The sequence below is a fragment of the Sminthopsis crassicaudata genome, chromosome 1 (genome assembly GCF_048593235.1).
Source record: "Sminthopsis crassicaudata isolate SCR6 chromosome 1, ASM4859323v1, whole genome shotgun sequence".
NCBI lineage: Eukaryota > Metazoa > Chordata > Mammalia > Dasyuromorphia > Dasyuridae > Sminthopsis > Sminthopsis crassicaudata.
This window is the reverse complement of record NC_133617.1, coordinates 85,151,726-85,173,280: the sequence shown is the minus strand read 5'-3', so window position 1 is coordinate 85,173,280 and position 21,555 is coordinate 85,151,726. Positions and strand designations below refer to the sequence as shown.

The following is a 21,555-nucleotide window of genomic DNA, read 5'->3' as shown; positions in this document are numbered from 1 at the left end:
TACACTTGCTCATATCACAGAAGCAAAAGTCCAGCTCCGTTCAAATTAGAAATTCAATTTTATAGCCTCAACAAATCCAGATTCTACATGAAGACTATACTACTCTGCCATTAAACTTATAAAGAGACTGTTTTAGATGAAAAGTGTTTGTTAATCTATACAAAGCGAATACAATGGAAGAATAATTTTATGACAACAATAATTTTATAGACAAAAATTTTGAAAGTCTTTAAGAACTGTGATTAACACAATTATAAATCATGAGTTGATTACTTCCATCACCTAAGATATGACCAATATAGAGATTTGTTTTATTGGAGTACTCAACATATGAAGAGAGAGCTTTGTTTTTTATATTTAATTTGCTCAATGGGAAGCAAAGTGGGTAGGAAAGAATAAAAGGGGGAAAAAAAAGGTAGTTTTACTATGTTTCTGGATAAAAATAGCAAGAAGATTTTCCTTATGTTGAACAAAAATATGCCAAAGGATGTCATCAGAAAGAAGTATGATTGGAAAAGGAACTGAGTAATTAATATAACTTATTCTTTTGGCATCCATCCATTGTCAAAAGATGGTAGAAGAAACTCCCAAATGTTGGAACAGTTAAAAGAATGGCTTTTAGATGAGAAGGTATGGATGGGCTGTGAGTAGAGATTAGTATTTGGTGAGATCACAGAGCCATAAAAATATTACACAGCAATTAAGCATACTGCCTTACACATTTGTATATGTATATACTGGGGATGGGGAGGGGAAAGGGAAAGGACCTGGGACGCACATTGTATCCTTCATGCAATTAGTAACTGTTCTAAACAGCTTCTAGTGAAAGAGGAGATGACTGGGTACATCGAGTCCAACACTGATATTAACTACTGTATACTACCTCTCACTTTGCATACTGTACAGTACTTTGCATACATCAATGTCCACTGAGTTACTCCCTGTTAAAAAGTTTCGTTTTCAAAAAATTTGATTTGTTGGGGCATAAGGAAGGTCAATAAAAATTATGTTTTCCTCATAACAACAATAAAATAGCTAACACACACAGAGCGCTGCAAAGTGTTTCTTTAATATGTTAAATAATAAAATAATGTTTCACAGATTATAAACAAATGTTTATCAAATTTGTTCCTTACAAGAATGATTCTTGTGAGTTGCTATTGCTATTTCAACTAAGCTTTTATTGAGTTGTCTTGTTTTTTACATATAACAGTTTTTCCCAGTGTCCCTCCTCCTCCAACTTCCCTCTCAGAGAGGCATTCCATATAAAAAATAGTATTTTTAAAAGAAAAAAAAGAATCAAGGTGTTATTATTATTCCCATTTTACAGATGAGGAAACTAAAGCTAAGAGGTCTAGTTACTTGCCCAGCATTACACAGCTAGTATCTAAGGTAGAATTTGAAGCCAAATCTTCCTGATTCTAAGTTCAATGCTCTTCCTATCATGCCAAGCCAAGCTTTATGTTCTCACAAAGCATACCTAAGAAAACAATGAACCATTAAAAAAAAACAAGCTCCATATGAATTTGAAGTATAGTTATTACTCAAAGATCCTTAAGTTTTCCAGTGACCTTGATTTTTGGAAATGATTCGAGCAAGTTTGAATTCTGTTGATATGATCACTACAGAAATCAACTAAAGATATTTGTTTGAATTGTGTACATCACTCCAAATATATAAAAGGAGATAGTACTGGCCTTTTGGAGATAAGGCTGGATATGCAGGGGGGGAAACCAATTTTTAGCTTTGGGAAGAAAAAAGCATTTTTCATTGTCAAATAAAAACTTAAAATCCAAGTCTATCCTGATAGTTATTTGACTTTAGTCTCTCCAATATATTAAAGGAATATTGTTAAACAATATTCAACAAAATCCCTCTCTGTGATTTTTTTTTTTTTCCAGAAAGGTACGGGAGAACAGGCTCCAAGGCAATGAAAACAAGATGATGGTATCAAAGATGAGCTTTGGAACATAGTCCAGAACTGACACCTTATCAATGTTAAATATTTCAACATACTTACTTGCCATTTCTCACATTATAGTTAAATATAAGACCTTTTTTTCCTTTCCAAATGTTTGTTAATTTGAATTCCTATCTCTACTTTCAAACTGCAGCTTTAAGCAAAGATACTAGATATATATATATATTCAACCAGTTACAAAATTCAGAAGCAATTTAAGATGTATATTTCTAACACAGCCTTTCAAAAATCAAATTACTTTAAGGAGTACTTTCTAATGTCCATTATTCTTCAAAAATTATCTTCCATTTCTAATTAGTTATGCTTAAAGGAATCATGAACAATGAATTAATATCAGCACTGAATACATATATAAACAAAATGGCATAGCCTCTAAAGTAACAATAGTGAAATTAAATGAATTATGAAAAGACTTTAAGAGTAATACATTTGTATTATAAGATTTGTTCCACAATATTCTTCTACAATGTTCTTCTCTCAGAACTGAACAAATCTAACAAATATTAAACAAATGGAAATATATATAACTAAAGTTTTGTAGAATATAAAGCTAAAGACTCATGATGTTTTCAGAATAGGAATATTAAAGTATATACATTTTTCACAATCAAATGATATCTTTATAAAAACAGATTATATGTTAGGGCACAAGGAAATTCAGAAAAAAATGAAATATTTAATACATCCTTTAAAGGATACACAAACAAGATGATTTAATTGTATCCTGAATAGTAGAGTAATAAATGCAACAAAGAAAAAAAAAAAATCCCAGAAACAATAAGCAGAGAGAATAACAATGAAAATATATCAAAATTTCTGATACAGCTTAATCAGTACTTAGAGGAAAAATTGTCTCTGAAAATATTGCTAATCAGATGTAATTTTTGGAATACTTGTCAGACTTTTGAATATTGGAATTCTACAAAGGTTAGAGTTAAGATTTTAAGTTTTCCTTTAAAATGTATCCTACCTGGCAAAAAATCATTTAAAGCAACAAAATCTGTATCTTTATCAGACTCTTTTGAATCTCTGACTATCATTAGTCACTAATCAGTGGATGAGAGAAAAACTAGTTTGGGATGATAAAATGCTTTATGAAAAAATAATTACTGTAGTGCTTAAAATATACCATTAAGAGCAGCAAATTTAATTGTGTACACCTAAGAGAATCAAGTAAGAGATTTGAGTCTTTCTCCTACACAGAGGTGTCCTGGGAAGTTACATTATGGGAGAATTACATTATCTGGGTAGTATTCCAATGATTGTTTTTCTATAGGTGGTTTTATCAGAATAGGGTGAGGTCAGAAGAGGCCTTATCCAGTTGGTATGGGGATAATAAGAACTGTGAAATCAGGCCAGACATGGATGAAAGAGAAAATTCAGGCTAGTTAGTGGCAGGGTAGTGTCTTTCTCTGACGCTTTATCTTTCTTGCTTTTCCTCTAGTTTCCATGAACATTTTTTCTTTTACTCTCTGTGTAAGGAATATTTTTTTTTTCCTTCTTAATTATTTGTAACTTATTTTCCATTTGCTCTTTAGGTTGCTTAAAGAAAAAGCCCATTCCAAACCTAAATGCTAACTATATAAAATTGGTGACTTCAGTGAAAATTGCTCCTTATTTAAATGGCCCACACATGCTTTCTACTCCCCTCTGTGATAACAACTCTTGAAAGAAAAGACTCTCTCCCTGTCTATACAAAGTGGTTTAACGTGCCTCTTTGACCCACCTCTGACCACCCTTGATAAAGACCAAGAAACACACAGCGAAAATTAGCCAAGTTACCACTGCATCCCTTAAGCAAGAATAATGAGGGATCATTTTAGTTCTGTCAAGGGGACTTACTTAAGATGGACTTCAGTACACTGCCGTTGAGGTGCAAAGCAAGCAATCGCCCAGACCTTGATTTCAATTCCAGTGTGGAACTGTTTATTCCTCATATCCCAAACCCCCTGGACAGGTGTAGCAATTGCTTTATTCTGTAAAGGAAAAGGTGGGAGGAAGTTTGTAAAAGAGAAAGAAAAAGGACCCCCATGAATGCTTTTCTTAGTTACAAGGTTTTATAAAGCTTTGTAAAATTTTAATGAGTTAAAGTATAATTTAACGTGAGGTACATTATTAAAGCAAGAAAATGCTACTGTTCCTAAACCTTCTATTTTAGCATAATGAAACAGAAATCTCATAATTTATACTTTGTTAAGGATTTTCACAGGCATCACCTCATAGCATTGCTTATAACAACACTGTAAGGACAGAGTTATTTTTATATATGGAGAAACTGAGACTTAGACATATCCATGGTCACATGGCTTATTAAGTACTAGTCAAAGAATTTGGACCCATCTTCTGAAGTGACAGAAATGAGTTACTAGAGAATTTAATGAAAGATAACATCAAACTGATTAGTTATTTTGCACATGTCCAATACAGAATAAAGTGGTTTTAAAATAATGAATTATCCTGACTCCTACATAAGCCTTTCCTGAAATTTAACACAGCAAGGAAAATTCCCTTTTTTGTGATGTTCCATATTGACAATTCCAATTTTAAACTTCATAGACTGACTCAAAAATTGGAAGGATTATGTTAACTTTGAGAAAAGATAGTAATCATCATCGATGGTTATTAGTTTCATTTCTTTGCCAGGAGAGAGAGAATTGTATTAGAGGTCAAACTATGCTATCATCACCTCCACAAGCCCTGGAGCATGTACGTAAAATACGAATGAGACCAGACAATGCACAAGTTATGTTCTGTCACATACCCTGCCTCCATAGAGGATTGATGGTGGCTGCAAGACCCGGCCAGTGACATCTGTCATTTCATCTTTAACCATTATGCCAAACTCACGAACATAAGGGTCTGTATTGAAACTCGCACTTCGCATCTTAAAAAGAAAACAATACACAAAAGGTCAGACACAGGCTTAAATTTCTTCTTGAGAGCATGTCCATGCATAACTGTACAAAGAATTTTGTTGCAGTAGACTAGACAGAGATGACAGGGCTCTAGTCTGGGCCCATGTAGGAAGCGAATAATCACTCACCAATTTGCTGATCTCTTCTTGCCGATCAGGTGCTGATCTTGCAGTTGCCCGTATCATAGTAGAGGTTTGATTGTCAGTCAGTTTCTTTATACATCTCTGTCCTGCCACTATGTTGCATACCTATGAAAGTTAAAAAAAAAAAAAAAAAAGTACAACTATTCAATCTACTACTGGAACTTATGGGCAATATCAAATTCAAGAAATCTCAATATAAAGAAGAATATAACAATTAGCATTTTCCTCAAAATTAAATAGGATGCTTTAAAACCCAGTGAATTTTCTCCCACAGGAGGCCTTCCAGCAGAGGCCAAATGACCATCAGTCAGGAATATATCAGAAGGGTTTCACATTGAGATTCATATCTGAATTGGATATGTTGGATATGAATTGGATATGGAATACTTAAATCTAGGAAATGGATGGGATTACCCAAAAATTACTTGTATTCTTTTTTGTTTATCTTTAAAACAAGGGACAGGTCTAGAAATTCTTAATCTAGAATGTGTAAACCCAGATTTAATTACTTCATTTCAATGGAATGAATTTCCTTTGTTGTTCTATATAATTAATGAATTTTAGAATATATTTCGAAGAAGTTGAACAGTGTCAGAGTGGTCCATGACACATTCCAGAACTGAGATTTTATTATTCTAAGTTAATTGTACTCAGTAAGCACTGGCAAGTGCACAAATATAAAACTACAGATTTGTTCTTAAGATGCTTTAAATTACAACAATTTTCATAGTGCAGTTTAAAAAATGAGTTGATCTATAAAATTTCCAACTCACATTTCTCTGAAATATAAAGCCTGTTTATAGCAACTCATGCAAGGTTTCTTCATGTTACCTCTGTTGGATTTGAGGTCTAACTCTTTTAAGATTAAATCTCTCTTCTTCTCTAGACCCTTTCTTGATACCTAGTACAATAGTGAATACAATGAAGCAAATAGTTGCTATCTCAATAAATATTTATGCCCTTTCTGTGGACCATCATCTCCAAAAATCCCAGGCTATTCAAATCCAGGGACTTGGAGCTTCTGCTCAATCCTAAAAAACCAAAAAATAACCACTCAAATATATAAAACAATGCAAAAACCCTTTGTTTTTCATTTTCAGTATTATTATGTCTTAAGTCAAGGATTTTGATTAAGTAAAAAGTGCAATCATACACTGAAACAAAAAAAAAATGAACAGACCTGTATTTTTGGTAGCTAAAAGAGCACATAGTCATGTAAATTCTTTATAGACCAATACATCAAAGAAATCTGAAGACTACTTGCCTCAAGAGGAAGGTATGTATGCTTTTGCTCCTGTCCAACTTGTAAACATGGAAGGTGAGGATAACGTAGAACCAACTTATGTCTGTCTTTAAAATACTGTGCCACCGTACATTCAACAGTCTGGCCACTCTCTTGCTGAAGTGGGAATCTAGTGAATAAAGTGATTCATATTGTAAGCTTACCATGATTCTGTAGATGAATTCAAATTGGTTTATGGAAAAATAAAAGCTTACTATTAAGAGTATTATATGTTCCAAGCACTGATAAGTTCCTTGTAGAGAGAATGGGGCAAGAGAGTGTTGGGGAAGTCACAAATGGATTTAAAATGTTTAAAGCAGAACATTCAAGAATCCAGTTTTTCAATTATACAACAGAACACAGGTCTTATGAGGCAGGAAAAAAATCATACACATACACATAATGATGCAGGGCAGCCAGACTGTATAACGAAACCACATTGGAAACATCATTAATCTTTCCAATAGGAAATACTTTGTAGTCTTATAAATCATTTATTGGGCAAATATTTTTATATAAGACCTCTGATTGCAGCAACAAGAAATAATTTAAATAACTAAAATGGTTTCTTGTGAAAAGAGATCTAACATGACTAGGGGGAAAAAGGAACTCGTGACCCCAACATGTGAATTTATAACAGCAGACAAGTGCAGCATTTCCCAGGATCCATCACTTTCCAGCCAAATGAAAGATTATCATTTAATACACAAAAGGTTTCCCAGTGCTATGGTGTGACTGTGTCCTATTCAGGAGTATGAGTAAGAAGAGCCAAGAAAGGAAGCAGATTATAATGTGGTTGCAACAAAGTTGTGCTGCTGTTACTTCTTAGAGCAACAGTTATTATTGCTGAGTAAAGATTACTTTTTTTTTGAACAATTCCCACATTGCACCCCCATTCCTAGGAATTTCTTTGCATTTGATTCTTGGATGGAAAGGGAGAATAATAAAGGGTAAAAGGAATACAAGGATTATAGCATCTCCTTGTAGGAAAGGCACAATGCAGAGCACAATGCAAAGAATACTGGCTCTGAAATCAGAGGTGGTTAATGGTGTTCTATTAATTTTGATAGTGTGTGATTCTTTATGACCCCATTTGGGTTTTCCTTTAACAAAGAAACTGGAGTGATTTGTCACTTCCTTCTCCAAATCATTTTATAGATGAGGAAACTGAGGCAAACAAGGTTAAGTGACATCCCTGGGGTCACCAAGCTAGTAAGTATCTGAGACCAATTTGAACTTAGGAAGATGAGTCTTCCTTGACTCTGGGATAAGATTTATTCTGCTTAGCTCAGAGGACAGCAGGGAGATAAATACCAGTTTAATGTACGGAAGAAATTCTTAACTGGAGCTTTTAAACAATGAACTGGACAGTCTCAAAATGAAGCTAAGTTCTTCCCAGTATTAGAGATATTTAATCAAAAGAAAGAATAAGTCTTATCATGAATACTGTGGAGTGGTCAGAATTTTGAATTGGTAAGGATTAGAAAACCCTTTGGTCATTTCTACAATGCAATAATGGTTATAGGTAAAATTCATAAGATAAATAAAACTCAAAACAATGTTTGGTTTTTAATTGCAATAACAATGTTATTAAAGGGTTCTAAAAATTGTTTCTTTTCATTCTGCCACTGAAGAAAATTCCCCAAATCTATAAAATTCACAAAGAGAAGGAGATAAATATACCTGTGAATTCCTTATATACAAATATATAGATTATGTCTACTATTTGGGGGGGGGGTGAATTTCTTAAGGTTTAGGAAAATTTTAAAATATGTATGTGTATATTTCACTAACTTCACATTGATTTATTATGCAAAATTTGGCATCTATGATGAATATAGGCATGAAAAATATATAGAGATTTTATTGCAGCACCCCTTATGAAACCCACAAAATAATAACCTACATTTTTTTTTTTAAAGTTCTAGATGGGTAAAAGGAAGAAGTCTTACGTTTGGTGACTTGCTGGTCGTCTGGTGACATTACACACACGGTACTTTCTCTTCATTTGCCCACAGTGTGTTATCTCAACCTTTAGACCTAATAAATTAATAAAACAGAAATTCCATACTTCTAGGACCATCAAAACTCTTCCCAGTTTACAAGGCAAATTTATGTATCTTTCTGCTGCCATATTTATGGTCTTTCCACCAACAGAGAAAACAACCATTCCTCTTTATAACTGAGAAAACAGTTACTGTGGTGGAAAAGTTAAATATAACAAGAACAGGAATATATATACCATCTATCACTGTTATTGTTCAATCACTTTTCAATAGTGTTTAATTCTTCATGAGTGCATTTGGGGCTTTCTTGAGAAAACTACTACAATGGATTACCATTTCTTTCTCCAGATCATTTTATGATGAGGAAACTTGAGGTCAAAGGGTTAAGTGACTTACACAGGGTAACACAATCACTAGGTGTCTGAGAGATGATTTGAACTCAGGAAAATGAATTTTCCCAACTTTAGGGTAAATACTCTGTCCAGCATTCCACTTAGCAGCTTTTGATGGCATGCCACTATATCTCTACTCAAAACCTTTCCAGCATGATAGGAACATACTGAAGACTATGCTCCAGAAACACAAACCCACTCAAAACTTACAATCACCTTTAAACCATAATGGAAATTGGAACAGAAATTTAGTTGTACTGACATTAGAAACAAATAAAAACATTTTCATGAATTGAATGAGTTGCTTTCGCACTGTAAAAAAATAGGATAAATTCTTAATGATGGGCTGAAATTGGGTAATGTCAATTTATTGTCCAGTCTTAACATATAACTTAACTTTAATTTTTTCTCATACTCAACAGATGATCTAATAAAAATAAAAACTCAAAGAAAAATCTATTGCAAAAGATTTTGGGAGTAAAGAAAGTTTGCTTACATTACCTGATCTATAATCGCAGTACTGATGTCTCACATTCTTTATTGTGTAGATATAAAAAACAAATTGCTAAAATCACAAGAATGCCATGATTTTATATTAAAAAGGTTACCAGAAAGGGACCTGGTTCTGAAACGATAACCTATTAACTTACATAGGAACATGACACCTACTGCCCCATACCCCTGGATGACTGGATTCTAGGTAATTGTCAAAAAAAAAAAAAAAAAAAAAAAAAAAAATTACCAAATCAATAAGCAAAGACTTGATTATTTAGAAAATGACTGGGTATATAACTCTCATGCCCTGTGAAATGCATTCCATTTAATCTTCAGAGGAACGTAATTAATTCCTACTGCCACCCCCAATTCCCTATAAAAACACATAAATGAATAATAGCTCACAAAAAGTGGTGAGAAGCAGAGCCTGTCAAGTTTGGCAGAATCAGAACATTTTAACCTCCACAGAATGAAGAGCATGCCTAATATTCTAATTCAGTAGAATAATACCAAAATCCCAGGAAAAGATAACATTTCTCAGAAGCATGTACTTTCTATATATGAACACTTACCTTTGATTTCTTTGGTAAACTTTACCCTTTGGGAATCTGTCAGAGGTTTCTGTTGCTCTTCAATACTTTTGAAATCCAAAACTTCACAAACAAACTCAATTACTGGCTGTGCCTTGTAAAAGGCTGTTGCTGAAACTATAGAGAGAAAAGGAAATGTGAAAGACATGGCTTAGGTTGCAGTGTTAACTGGGCATTTATAAAAATCTATTTATTGAAGGTAATAGTTGTACCATTATCTAAATAATGGGTTGTTCTAGACCACGGATTTGTAACATTTTTTAATGTCATAAGTTCTGTGGTATTTTAGTGATTTCTAAGGGTCCTTTCTCATAATGAAGTGTTTTTTTTTTTTTTTAAATAATAGAAATAAATGGTAAATTTCAGTTAGTGAAGATAAAAATGTAACATTTTAAAATTAAAGTTTATAGATCCCCTGAAATTTATAGGTTCTATGGAAACAATACCAGGTCTAGAAGATCTCTAGGATCTTAATATTTTATAATAATGACATGACTATATATTCAGAGTGTTGTTGTTGTTGTTTATGGTAGCACATAACTAATATTAAAAGAGAAAATTGTTTACTCTCCACCTAAATTGTAATAAGCTCCTTATATTTTAAAGCAGGAATCTTTTATTGATTTCTGTACTCTCACAATGTATGTACTAGATGTATTAGGCACTATAGAAATATTTGCTCAATTCAGTCATGAGTAGGACAACCCATTTGTAAGTAAAAAAAAAAAAAAATAAGGACCCGAGTTCAAATCTGATCTCAGACGCTTAACATTGCTAGCTGTGTGACCCTGGGCACGTCACTTAACCCCAGCCTCAAAAAAAAAAAAAAAAAAAAATATAATATACTATGGAGATCAAACTCATAACTAGTCTATAATCTTGATCTCATTTATGACAATGATAATACTGATGATGATGATATAGCATTCATATGGCGCTTTAAGATTTCCAATTTACTGTATATAATAGTATCTCATACCTTCATAACCTTGAGAGGTAGGTGTTATCTTTATCCTTCTTTTATAGATGAGGAAACAGGCAATTAAATGACTTTCTCAGGGTCAAAAGCTAGTGAAAAGTCTGAACTTGTCTATAAATTCAAGTCCAGTGCTTTTATGCACTGCTCCACTTATTATAATATAAAATTTAGGCCTAGAAGGGAACCTGGACTACAGGACCAGGACTAGAAACTAAGTGATCCAGTTCTAACTATGATGCTCTTTGCACCCACAATGCCATATACTATTAGCTCTTTAGGAATAAACACTCAATGAGAACAGAAAATAAATTCTTACCATCAATGTTCAACATCATTTTCCAAAGTGAGGGTCGAACTGATTGATGGAATCCAAACCAAACTTCCCTTCCTCCACCAAGAGGGTTTGAGCATCCCTCGGATGCAGTAAAAAATGATCGCCCCACAGGTGTATATCTGGAATCAAGAATTAGTCACTATTTAGTTCAAATTACTTTTCAAATGAGATGAGTTAATTTTAGAGCATACAGGGAAAGTATACATTTACTGAAGACCTTCTAAGAAGCCAGTCTACAGGATTTTATTTTAAACATTGATAAGATATGAATTAATCTCCCACCTCAATAAAGTTCTTATGGTAAATGAAAGGATAATACAGTATAGTGCTATAATTATTTTCTTTTAACATACCAGGAATAAGAAGCACTGCTAGTCTTTTGTACCAAGTTGTGATTTACTAAATTATAGAATCAGAAGGACAAAGTAGCCTGCAAAAATAACAAAAGACATGTGGCATGCAAGAACAGATTTGGCATCAGAAGAATGAGGTTCAAAGACATTATTCTAATTAGTAGTTACCTGACCAAGGAAGTTTTAACTGTATTTCTCTGACCCCTATGTCTACTCAACAAAGCAATTTTGATGGAGTGGAAAGTTATGAATAGGAACCCTAGTTACATGACATCATGAAGATACCAAGAAATCAGTTTTAACTTTCCAAGTGTTTGGGTGAAGCTGACACAACAAGCTATTATCAGCATTCATCTCAGTGGAATTGATATTAGCTTAAGGAACAGTTAATGACCAAGAAACTGTGAATCTAGAGTAGGAAATGGACGCACTTTCTCTAGTGGCCACACTCACTGGAAAGAAAGGATTGTGAGGAAGTGGAAAAGTGGACAAAAATAGTAGATTTAACACATTTTTCAAGAAACCAATTGAACTACAACCTTCAAAGATACTACAGGAGAGGATCATTAAGAATCATTAAGAATCTCCAAGCATGAAGAGCTAAAAGGACTTAACCTTCACAATTCCTCTGTGATACAGGAATCCAGTATCAGGCATATGTGGTCATCTAACCTCTCCTTGAGGTTCTCCAAGAGGTAGTAACTCCTTCCATTTCTGGAAAGCTTTAACTGGCCTTTGTTTTATTGAGCTAAAATCAGTCTCTCTGAAACTACCTTCAACCTAAATCCACACTCTAGAATTAAGCAGATCAAGCCTAATCCTTCTTCCACATGGCACTCCCCTCTGGCACTCAAAGTCCATGCGCAATGTACATTTGGATATTTTCTTGTATTATTTTCTAGTTGCTTCAAATGTAGAATCAGTCATGAGCAATTTTAAATGTAGTATACTTTGAGGAATCTTTGACTGTCAAAGCAGAATTTAATAGTCAATAGCATATATTTATATATTATTTTAGGATCTGCAAAGCACTTCATATATTGTCTCATTTGAGTATCATAACAACTGTGTGAGGTAAGTATTATTATTATTATTATTATTATTATTATTATTTCTACTTTAATGAGGAGGTACATAGGGCTTAGAGTTAGTGACTTACCCAGGCTCACAAAACTAGTAAGTGAGAAGGGATTTAAATGCAGGATTTTACTTCTAAGTCCTATAATTTTATCCACTAAGGCATAGTATATCCTCAAGAAGTTATTTTTATTATTATATTTTTAGGCAGGATGTATAAAATCCTAGAGAGTAAGACTCTCACTACTTGATGGGAACAGAGTAGTAAATATCTCTTCATTTGTTAAGAAATATTGTAGAGGAGACTATAGCTAGAAGATACTAGTAAATGTTTAACAATCAGATCTCAAAGGTCAAGAATTTAAAAGGAATTAATGAAGAATAAAGCAAATGAAGGTGGCCTAACTGTACCAGAACTAAAACTATATTATAAAGCAGCAGTCATCCACTGATACATTGTTGGTGGAGTTGTGAAAGAATCCAGCCATTCTGGAGAGCAATTTGGAACTATGCCCAAAAAGTTATCAAACTGTGCATACTCTTTGACTCAGCATTGCTGTTATTGGGATTATATCCCAAAGAAATACTAAAGAGCCGAAAGGGACCTGTATGTGCCAAAATGTTTGTGGCAGCTCTTTTTGTTGTAGCTAGAAACTGGAAGTTGAATGGATGTCCATCAATTGGAGAATGGTTGGGTAAATTATGGTATATGAAGGTTATGGAATATTATTGCTCTGTAAGAAATGACCAGCAGGAGGAATACAGAGAGGCTTGGAGAGACTTACATCAACTGATGCTGAGTGAAAAGAACAGAACCAGAAGATCGCTGTACACTTCAATGCTGTATGAAGAGGTATTCTAATGGAAGTGGATAACTTCAACATAAAGAAGATCCAACTCACTTCCAGTTGATCAATGATGGACAGAAATAACTATACCCAGAGAAGGAACACTGGGAAGTGAATGTAAATTGTTAGCACTACTGTCTATCTACCCAAGTTACTTATACCTTCGGAAGCTAATACTTAATGTGCAACAAGAAAATGGTATTTACACACATATATTGTATCTAGGTTATATTGTAACATATGTAAAATGTATGGGATTGCCTGTCATCGGGGGGAGGGAACGGAAAGAGGGAGGGGATAATTTGGAAAAATGAATAAAATAAAATAAAATAAAGCAGCAGTCATCAAAACCATTTGACTCTGGCTAAAAAATAAGACTAATTGATCAGTGATAGGTTCATAGAACAAAATAGCCAATGACTATAGCAATCTAGTATTTGACAAACCTTAAGGCCCCACCTTTTGGGATAAGAATTCACTACTTGACAAAAGCTGCTGGGAAAATTGGAAACTAGTATGGCAGAAACTAGGCATAGACCCACAAATGATACTATATATGAAGATAAGATCAAAATGGGTTCATGATCTAGACATAAAGAATGATATTATAAACAAATTAAAAGAACACAGGATAGTTTACCTCTCAGATTTGTGGAGGAAGAAGAAATTTGTGACCAAAGAAGAACTAGAGATCATTATTGAACATAAAATAGATTATTTTGATTATATTAAATTAAAAAGGTTTTGTACAAACAAAACTAATGCAGACAAGATTAGAAGGGAAGCAATAAATTTGGGAAAACATTTTTACATCCAAAGGATCTGATAAAGGTTCATTTCTAAAATATATAGAGAATTGACTCAAATTTATAAGAATTCAAGCATTTTCCAATTGATAAATGGTCAAAGGATATAAACAGAAAATTTTCAGATAAAGAAATTAAAACCATTTGTCATCACATGAAAAGGTGCTCTATATCACTATTGATCAGAGAAATTCAAATTAAGACAAATCTGAGGTACCATTACATACATCTCTGATTGTCTAAGATGACAGGAAAAGATAATGATAAATATTAGAGGGGAAGTGGGAAAACTGGGACACTGACACATTGTTGGTAGAACTGTAAATGGATCCAAATCATTCTGGAGAGTACTTTGGAACATGCTCAAAAAGTTATCAAACTATGCATACCCTTTAATCTAACAGTGTTTCTGGGTTTATATCCAAAAGTGATCTTAAAGGAGGGAGAGCCGCATGTGCCAAAATGTTTGTGGCAGCCTTCTTTGTTGTGGCAAGAAACTGGAAAATGAGTGGATGCCCATCAATTGGAGAATGGCTGAATAAATTATGGTATATGAATGCTATGGAATACTATTGCTCTGTAAGAAATGACCAGCAGGATGATTTCAGACAGGTTTGGAGAGACCTACATGAACTGATATAAAGTGAAATGAGCAGAACCAGGAGATCATTATACATGGCAATAACAAGATTATATGAGGATCAATTCTGACAGACATGGCTCTCTTCAACAATGAGATGATTCAAACCAGTTCCACTTGTGCAGTGATGAAGAGAACCATCTAAACCCAGAAAGAGAACCATGGGAACAGTGTGTGGAACAAAACAGCATTCTTACTCTGTTATAATTTGTTTACATTTTTTCCACCCCAGGTTTTTCTTTTTCTTCCTTCTTGATCTGATTTTTCATGTGCAACAAGAAAACTGTATAAATTTGTATAACCATATTGGATCTTACATGTATTTCAACATGTTTAACATGTATTGGACTACCTACCAGATGGGGAGGGGGTAGGGGGAAGAGGAAAATTTACAACAAAAGTTTATGCAAGGGTCAATGTTGGAAAAATCACCCATGCATATGCTTTGTAAATTAAAAAAAATCTTTAATTAAAAATTTAAAAAAAAAATTGCAACACACTTTCAAGTTTAATCTGCATTATTATCATTTTCTCATTACTTTTTTACTCCTAGAAATTAACAAAACAATGAATCAATAAAACTCTGATTTGTAACCATTTGTGAATTCCAAATTATAACAAATTGTCTCTTCTGAGCCAGTTTCTACATAGCACTGTCTAAATCATTGAATAGTGAAAAGTGCTGGAGATCAGAGATCAACTCAAAGCCAAGAATGGCTCCCCTCTTAAATCTCCCTTTATTTAGAGACCTCCAATCATTGAGGACTTTACTGGGGCAGCTCACTCTAACTTAACACACTTGTACTGCATACAAGCCACTAAAACTTAGATCCCACACCATTAAGCATTTGTATATATGCTTTGTATATATATTTGTATAAATATAATAGAAGACAATGGAGAAGGAGAAAAAGGGAAGGATGAATTAGAGTCCAAATTCAATTAAGGAAGAAAAGAAGTAAGATTTATGGAAAAAAGGGATTTTAGTCCCTTATACTGTTCATCTCCCTTTTTTGATTGATAAAGAAAATAAGGAACTAAAGGTATTATGTATTATGTCCATCACAAAGATATTAAGTATTAAAGTTGGGAAATAGGCCAAGAATTTCTGACTCCAAAATTCAGGGTTGTTTTTTTTTTTTTTTTTTGCTACTTTGCCACTCTACTGACCTAAAAAAAACCCAAAACTAAAACCAAAAACCAAACAAAAACAGATAACCCAAATAAGGCTATCCACATGTAGTTTCAGGTTTTTATTATCTGTTGAAGAATGAGTATAGCATAGGCTTTGAATAAGGAAGACCTGTTTGAATTCTTTCTCTGATACTCTTTTAACCTCTGTGTCTTCATCAATAAAATGGGGATAATATCTGTAGTACCTATCCCAGTGAATTGCAAATGAAATCATGAAAAGTGCTGTGAAAGTGTTTAAAAGTGCAATGAAGCCCCAAAGAGTGAGATATATGACTAGAATTCATATTAATGGAAATGTCATATAAATTTGATCACTTTATTCACTGATTCATTGTTTGCACTAATCAGGACCAGGCTGCATTTGAACTTAAATCCTTCAATTTATCATTTTTTGGGGTAGAAAAGTTTTATGTAAAGCAGTCTTGTATTTTAAGATTATGTCAGGCCTTCATGACAGTATCAGTCCTAATCATGACTTATACTGCTGTGTGGTGACAGTCACTTTCATATGAAAATTTTTCACAGCATAATAAAAAGCTTAAAGCTTTTGATATCAGCTTTGAATGTGTGTCTTAGATGCATCATACTTGTCAAAATCATGGTTACCCTTCCTGAAGCAAAGACACCAAGACCATCTGCCAACAATCTATTAAACCAAAAGAAGAACAGAATATAGAGGGGGAAAAAAAAATCAGAAAAAAACCACCATCCTTTATACATGCAGAAGTGTCAGATTGTTTATCATCTTGAGTCACATCCAGGGCTATCTATTGTCACTTACTTGCATTTCAGTATTTGCTCTATATGCATGCACATGCACATGCAAAAGGAGGGTGTCACAATGACAATTATTTTTCTATGTTTGTAGATGTCTGTATGAAAGAGTAATCCCTGAATTCCTAAAAAGTACCTTTTTGAATATTCAAAGAGGTATAAGAAAACAAGAATTTTCACATGGTAGAGCTCTCTGATTTTAATTGTTGGAATGAATTAAGGTATCCTGAGTAGTTAAATTAGATAAGTGAAAATTTGATGTAATTTATAATTCCATTCAGTTTTGTTTTGTTTTTTTAATTCTTGAGCAATAATGTAGTTTGGAAATGAATTTCTTCAGGTGCTGAAAAACTAGTTAATATACAAAGTCACACTAAGTCTTCTTACCTCATGGATGGCAAATGTCTCATCACTACGTCCAATGCCTGAATGGTTTCAAAAGGGACACTAGGCAGGCGACCGGAGAGGGCATCATGCAAAGCCTGGAGACTGACACATGACATCCATTTTATGGCCACCTTAAATATCCGGTCTTTTCCTTCTCCAGGCAATGTGACCTCCAACTCCACCTGCAACAATAATAAAAACAAACAAGATGATTCTTTCCATTTCAAAATAGGGGTGGTAGTTGCAGATGTACTATAAGAAGCACTCTGGGTCTGAATCCAGAATTAAGGTAATTGAGTTCAACTGAATAAATCTTTCCCAAGTGATCATGAAAGGTCTTCTTGACACTGTACTGAGCTTTTGGGACATAATTTTTTAAAAATGACCAGGATCGTGGGAAAACAGCCTATACACAAACACCTGGAGATAATGATCATATACCAAAATGGAGATCTGAACAGCATTTATTATGATATAAGACACTACTTTCTTCTGAAACCTTAAGGGGAGAAAATAAAACTTTCCACCTCTAACTTCCAAGGAAGGAAGAGACAAATGTGACTTACACATATCAGGAAAGGTCAACAAGCATTTATTAAGTGTCTACGAAGTGTCAGGGACTATGCTTAAAGAAGTTTAATAATCACAATAGCACAATCATCTATCACCAAGATATAAAATACAGAGCCCATATATGCTACCTGAGTGAGCAAGAACTAGCTTAAAATATGATTGAGATATATTTAACAAAAAATCAAAAGTACAATAAAAAACATTAATTTGAGGTTTTCTAAGTTAATATATGAATTTGAAAATGCTTATCTGGGGGCAGCTAGGTGGTGCAGTGGATAGAGCACCAGCCTTGAATTCAGGAGTTCAAATCTGCCCTCCGACACTTAACACTTTCTAGCTGTGTGACCCTGGGCAAGTCACTTAACCCCAGCCTCAGGAAAAAAAAAAAAAAAGAAAAAAGAAAATGCTTATATATAGTGCTTTACAATTCACAAAATATATTATGCACCTAATCTCATTCATATACAATTCTGAGGTTTGCAAAATGAGATATATATATATATCATTGGTCCTCAAAGAAGCTATAACTATCCTTATTTAAAGATCAAGAAATCAAGAAAATGAGGCTAAGAGCTAAGTGGTTCAGACATTTGGATATTATCTGAAGAAGGATTTGAACTCAAGTCATGCCAATTCCAATACTTAATTCACTGCTATCCACTGTATTGCTTAATTGTTCAATATAAACTATAATCCGACAGTCATTCAGAGAGGCATGTTGTAGAAGTGTTAACACCTTATTTGAAAATGAGAAAAGCAAAGTTCTGAGAACATAAGAGTTTAGTCATTCAAACAAAACTGTTTTCAAATTGTTTTAGTCATTCAAAACAAAACTTAACCATTATGAATTGCTACCTTAATCCTGTCAACAGACTGAGGTTTAGATGATTTGTTAAATAAATGTATAACACATTTCTAGTATTTCCATGATCTACCCAACCAGTGTCCATATTACAAATACATTACTCTTTCTTCCATATCCCATTGCCTTAGATACAGGCTAGATAAGGTTCAGATATGCAGAGAAAACAATTGAGGAAATTCCAAGTTCAAGGTAATATATTTTTAACAAAATGTAAAAGGGAATTGTCAGAATGTGACAAGAAAATTTGAGCCTAGTAGCCATGGAATTATCTGAGGCTTATAAGGAGGTTGTTAAACAGAGTCCATGGATAGTATTTCCCTTAAAGGGATTTCTGAGTCCCTTCAAGAGTATGCTGATGAATAAAAAGGCACCCAAAAAAAAAAAAAAAAAAAAAAAGCAAACAAACAACAACAAAAAAGATGAAAATATTATGTTATAATCTACATTCAGTCCCCACAGTCCTCTCTGGATGCAGATGGCTCTCTCTATTATGAGTCTAATGAAATTGGCCTGAATCATCTCATAGTTGGAAAGAGCCTCCATCAGAGATAATCATCACATAATCTTGTTGTTCCTATTTAACATTCATTTTTTAAAAAATTATTTCCAATTTTTTTCTCTCCCTCCATCACCTCCTCCTCCCTGAGACAGTAGGCAATGTAGCATAGATTATACATGTTCAATCATGCAGAATATATTACCATATTAGTCATGTTGTGAAATAAAACACAGACCCAAAGATAAAAGTAAATAAAAGCCACACAAAAATCCACAAAAAAAGTTCTCTGGAGGCTATTACCATTTTTCATCATGAATTTTTTGGAACTGTATTGGATCATTGCATTACTAAGATTAGCTAAGTTATTCACAGTTAATCACTGTGTAGTACTGCTGTTACTTATATATAAAATGTTCTTCTCATCCAACTTCACTTTGAATTGATTCATAAGTCCTTGAAGGCTTTTTCTGAAATCATCCTGCTCATCTTTTCTCATAGCACAGTAATGTTCCTTTACAACCAACTTGTTCACAGTCATCCCAAATGGGCATCCCTTCAATTTTCAATTAACTGCCACTACAAAATGATCTGCTCTAAATATTTTTATACAAATAGGACCTTTCCTCCTTTGCTTTCCTTTTCTTCCCTCCCTCTCTGCCTTCTTTCTTTCTTTCTTTTATCTCTTTGGGATACAGGCCTAGTAGTAGAACTGCTAGATTCCTGCATCTCTTTAAAGGTGGACTAAGGGGAAGCTTTTGAAAAATACACTGACTCATTTTTTATTTAAACTTTTCCAGGAACAACTGGCACACTCTTTATCTAAATAGTGCTGTTTTAAGCCCTCTGGAACACGAAAATGCAGGGCAGAGTTAATTCTGTGGTTGATTTTTAATTAATTTAGGATTTCCTGTTTGGGAAGATTTTATAAACCTCAAATCTGCAAATGAAATGTAACAACCAACAAACAGGAAGCTTTTGCCTGATTTTGATATCTGAAGCGATCTTCCTTTTGCTAGGATAGATATCCAAAAGAAAATAAGTCCCAAATATTTTAGATTTAAGAGGACATAGATATCTTCAAATTGTGTTCTGTGATCCCTATCCAGTTGTATGGACAGTGATTGAAAAATTAACTCAGTAAATCTAACTTATAAGCCTCACATAGGAAAAATTCAAGGATAATAATTTCTTTTTTTTTTTTTTTTTTTTTATATTTTAAATTTTTTATTTTATAATTATAACATTTTTTGATAGTACATATGCATGGGTAATTTTTTACAACATTATCCCTTGCACTTACTTCTATTCAGATTTTTTCCCTTCCTCCCCCAACCCCCTCCCCCAGATGGCAAGCAGTCTTATATATGTTAAATATATTACAGTATAATTTAGATACAATATATGTGTGTAGAACCGAATTTTTTGTTGCACAGGTAGAATTGGATTCAGAAGGTAAAAATAACAGTTTACATTCATTTCCCAGTGTTCCTTTTCTGGATGTAGCTGGTTCTGTCCATCATTAATCAATTGGAATTGGATTAGCTCTTCTCTATGTTGAAGAAATCCACTTCCATCAGCATACATCCTCGTACAGTATCATTGTTGAAGTGTATAATGATCTTCTGGTTCTGCTCGTTTCACTCAGCATCAGTTGATGTAAGTCTCTCCAAGCCTCTCTGTATTTCTCCTGTTGGTCATTTCTTATAGAACAATAATATTCCATAACATTCATATACCATAGTTTACCCAACCATTCTCCAATTGATGGACATCCATTCATCTTCCAGCTTCTAGCCACTATGAAAAGGGCTGCCACAAACATTTTGGCACATACAGGACCCTTTCCCTTCTCTAGTAGTTCCTTGGGGTATAAGCCCAGTAGTAGTATGGCTGGGTCAAAGGGTATGCACATTTTGATAACTTTTTGGGCATAATTCCAGATTGCTCGCCAGAATGGTTGGATTCTTTCACAACTCCACCAACAATGCATCAGTGTCCCAGTTTTCCCACAGCCCCTCCAACATTCATCGTTATTTGTTCCTGTCATCTTAGCCAATCTGACAGGTGTGTAATGATACCTCAGAGTTGTCTTAATTTGCATTTCTCTGATCAATAGTGATTTGGAACACTCTTTCATATGAGTGGAAATAGTTTTAATTTCATCATCTGAAAATTGTCTGTTCATATCCTTTGACCATTTATCAATTGGAGAATGGCTTGATTTCTTATAAATTAAAGTCAATTCTCTGTATATTTTGGAGATGAGACCTTTATCAGAACCTTTAACTGTAAAAATTTTTTCCCAATTTGTTACTTCCCTTCTAATCTTGTTTGCATTAGTTTTGTTTGTGCAGAAACTTTTTAATTTGGTGTAATCAAAATGTTCTATTTTGTGATCAATAATGGTCTCTAGTTCTCCCTT

General features: G+C 33.6%; 1 protein-coding gene across 2 annotated transcripts in view; it reads right to left on the bottom strand.

Annotated features, from left to right (window-relative positions):
- The window catches only part of AGO2 (argonaute RISC catalytic component 2), a 134,964-nt gene that overhangs the window by 25,025 nt on the left and 88,384 nt on the right, over window positions 1-21,555 (bottom strand). The window contains exons 4-11 of one of the 2 annotated variants that reach the window (XM_074264727.1): window positions 17,197-17,378; window positions 11,100-11,236; window positions 9,787-9,921; window positions 8,274-8,361; window positions 6,304-6,451; window positions 5,025-5,144; window positions 4,743-4,865; window positions 3,824-3,957 (exon numbers count right to left, since the gene is read on the bottom strand). In XM_074264727.1, coding sequence (XP_074120828.1) covers window positions 3,824-3,957; window positions 4,743-4,865; window positions 5,025-5,144; window positions 6,304-6,451; window positions 8,274-8,361; window positions 9,787-9,921; window positions 11,100-11,236; window positions 17,197-17,378 — 1,067 coding nt within the window. Of the gene's footprint in view, window positions 1-3,823; window positions 3,958-4,742; window positions 4,866-5,024; window positions 5,145-6,303; window positions 6,452-8,273; window positions 8,362-9,786; window positions 9,922-11,099; window positions 11,237-17,196; window positions 17,382-21,555 lie in introns of both variants that reach the window. The other variant, XM_074264722.1, reaches the window with a different exon arrangement.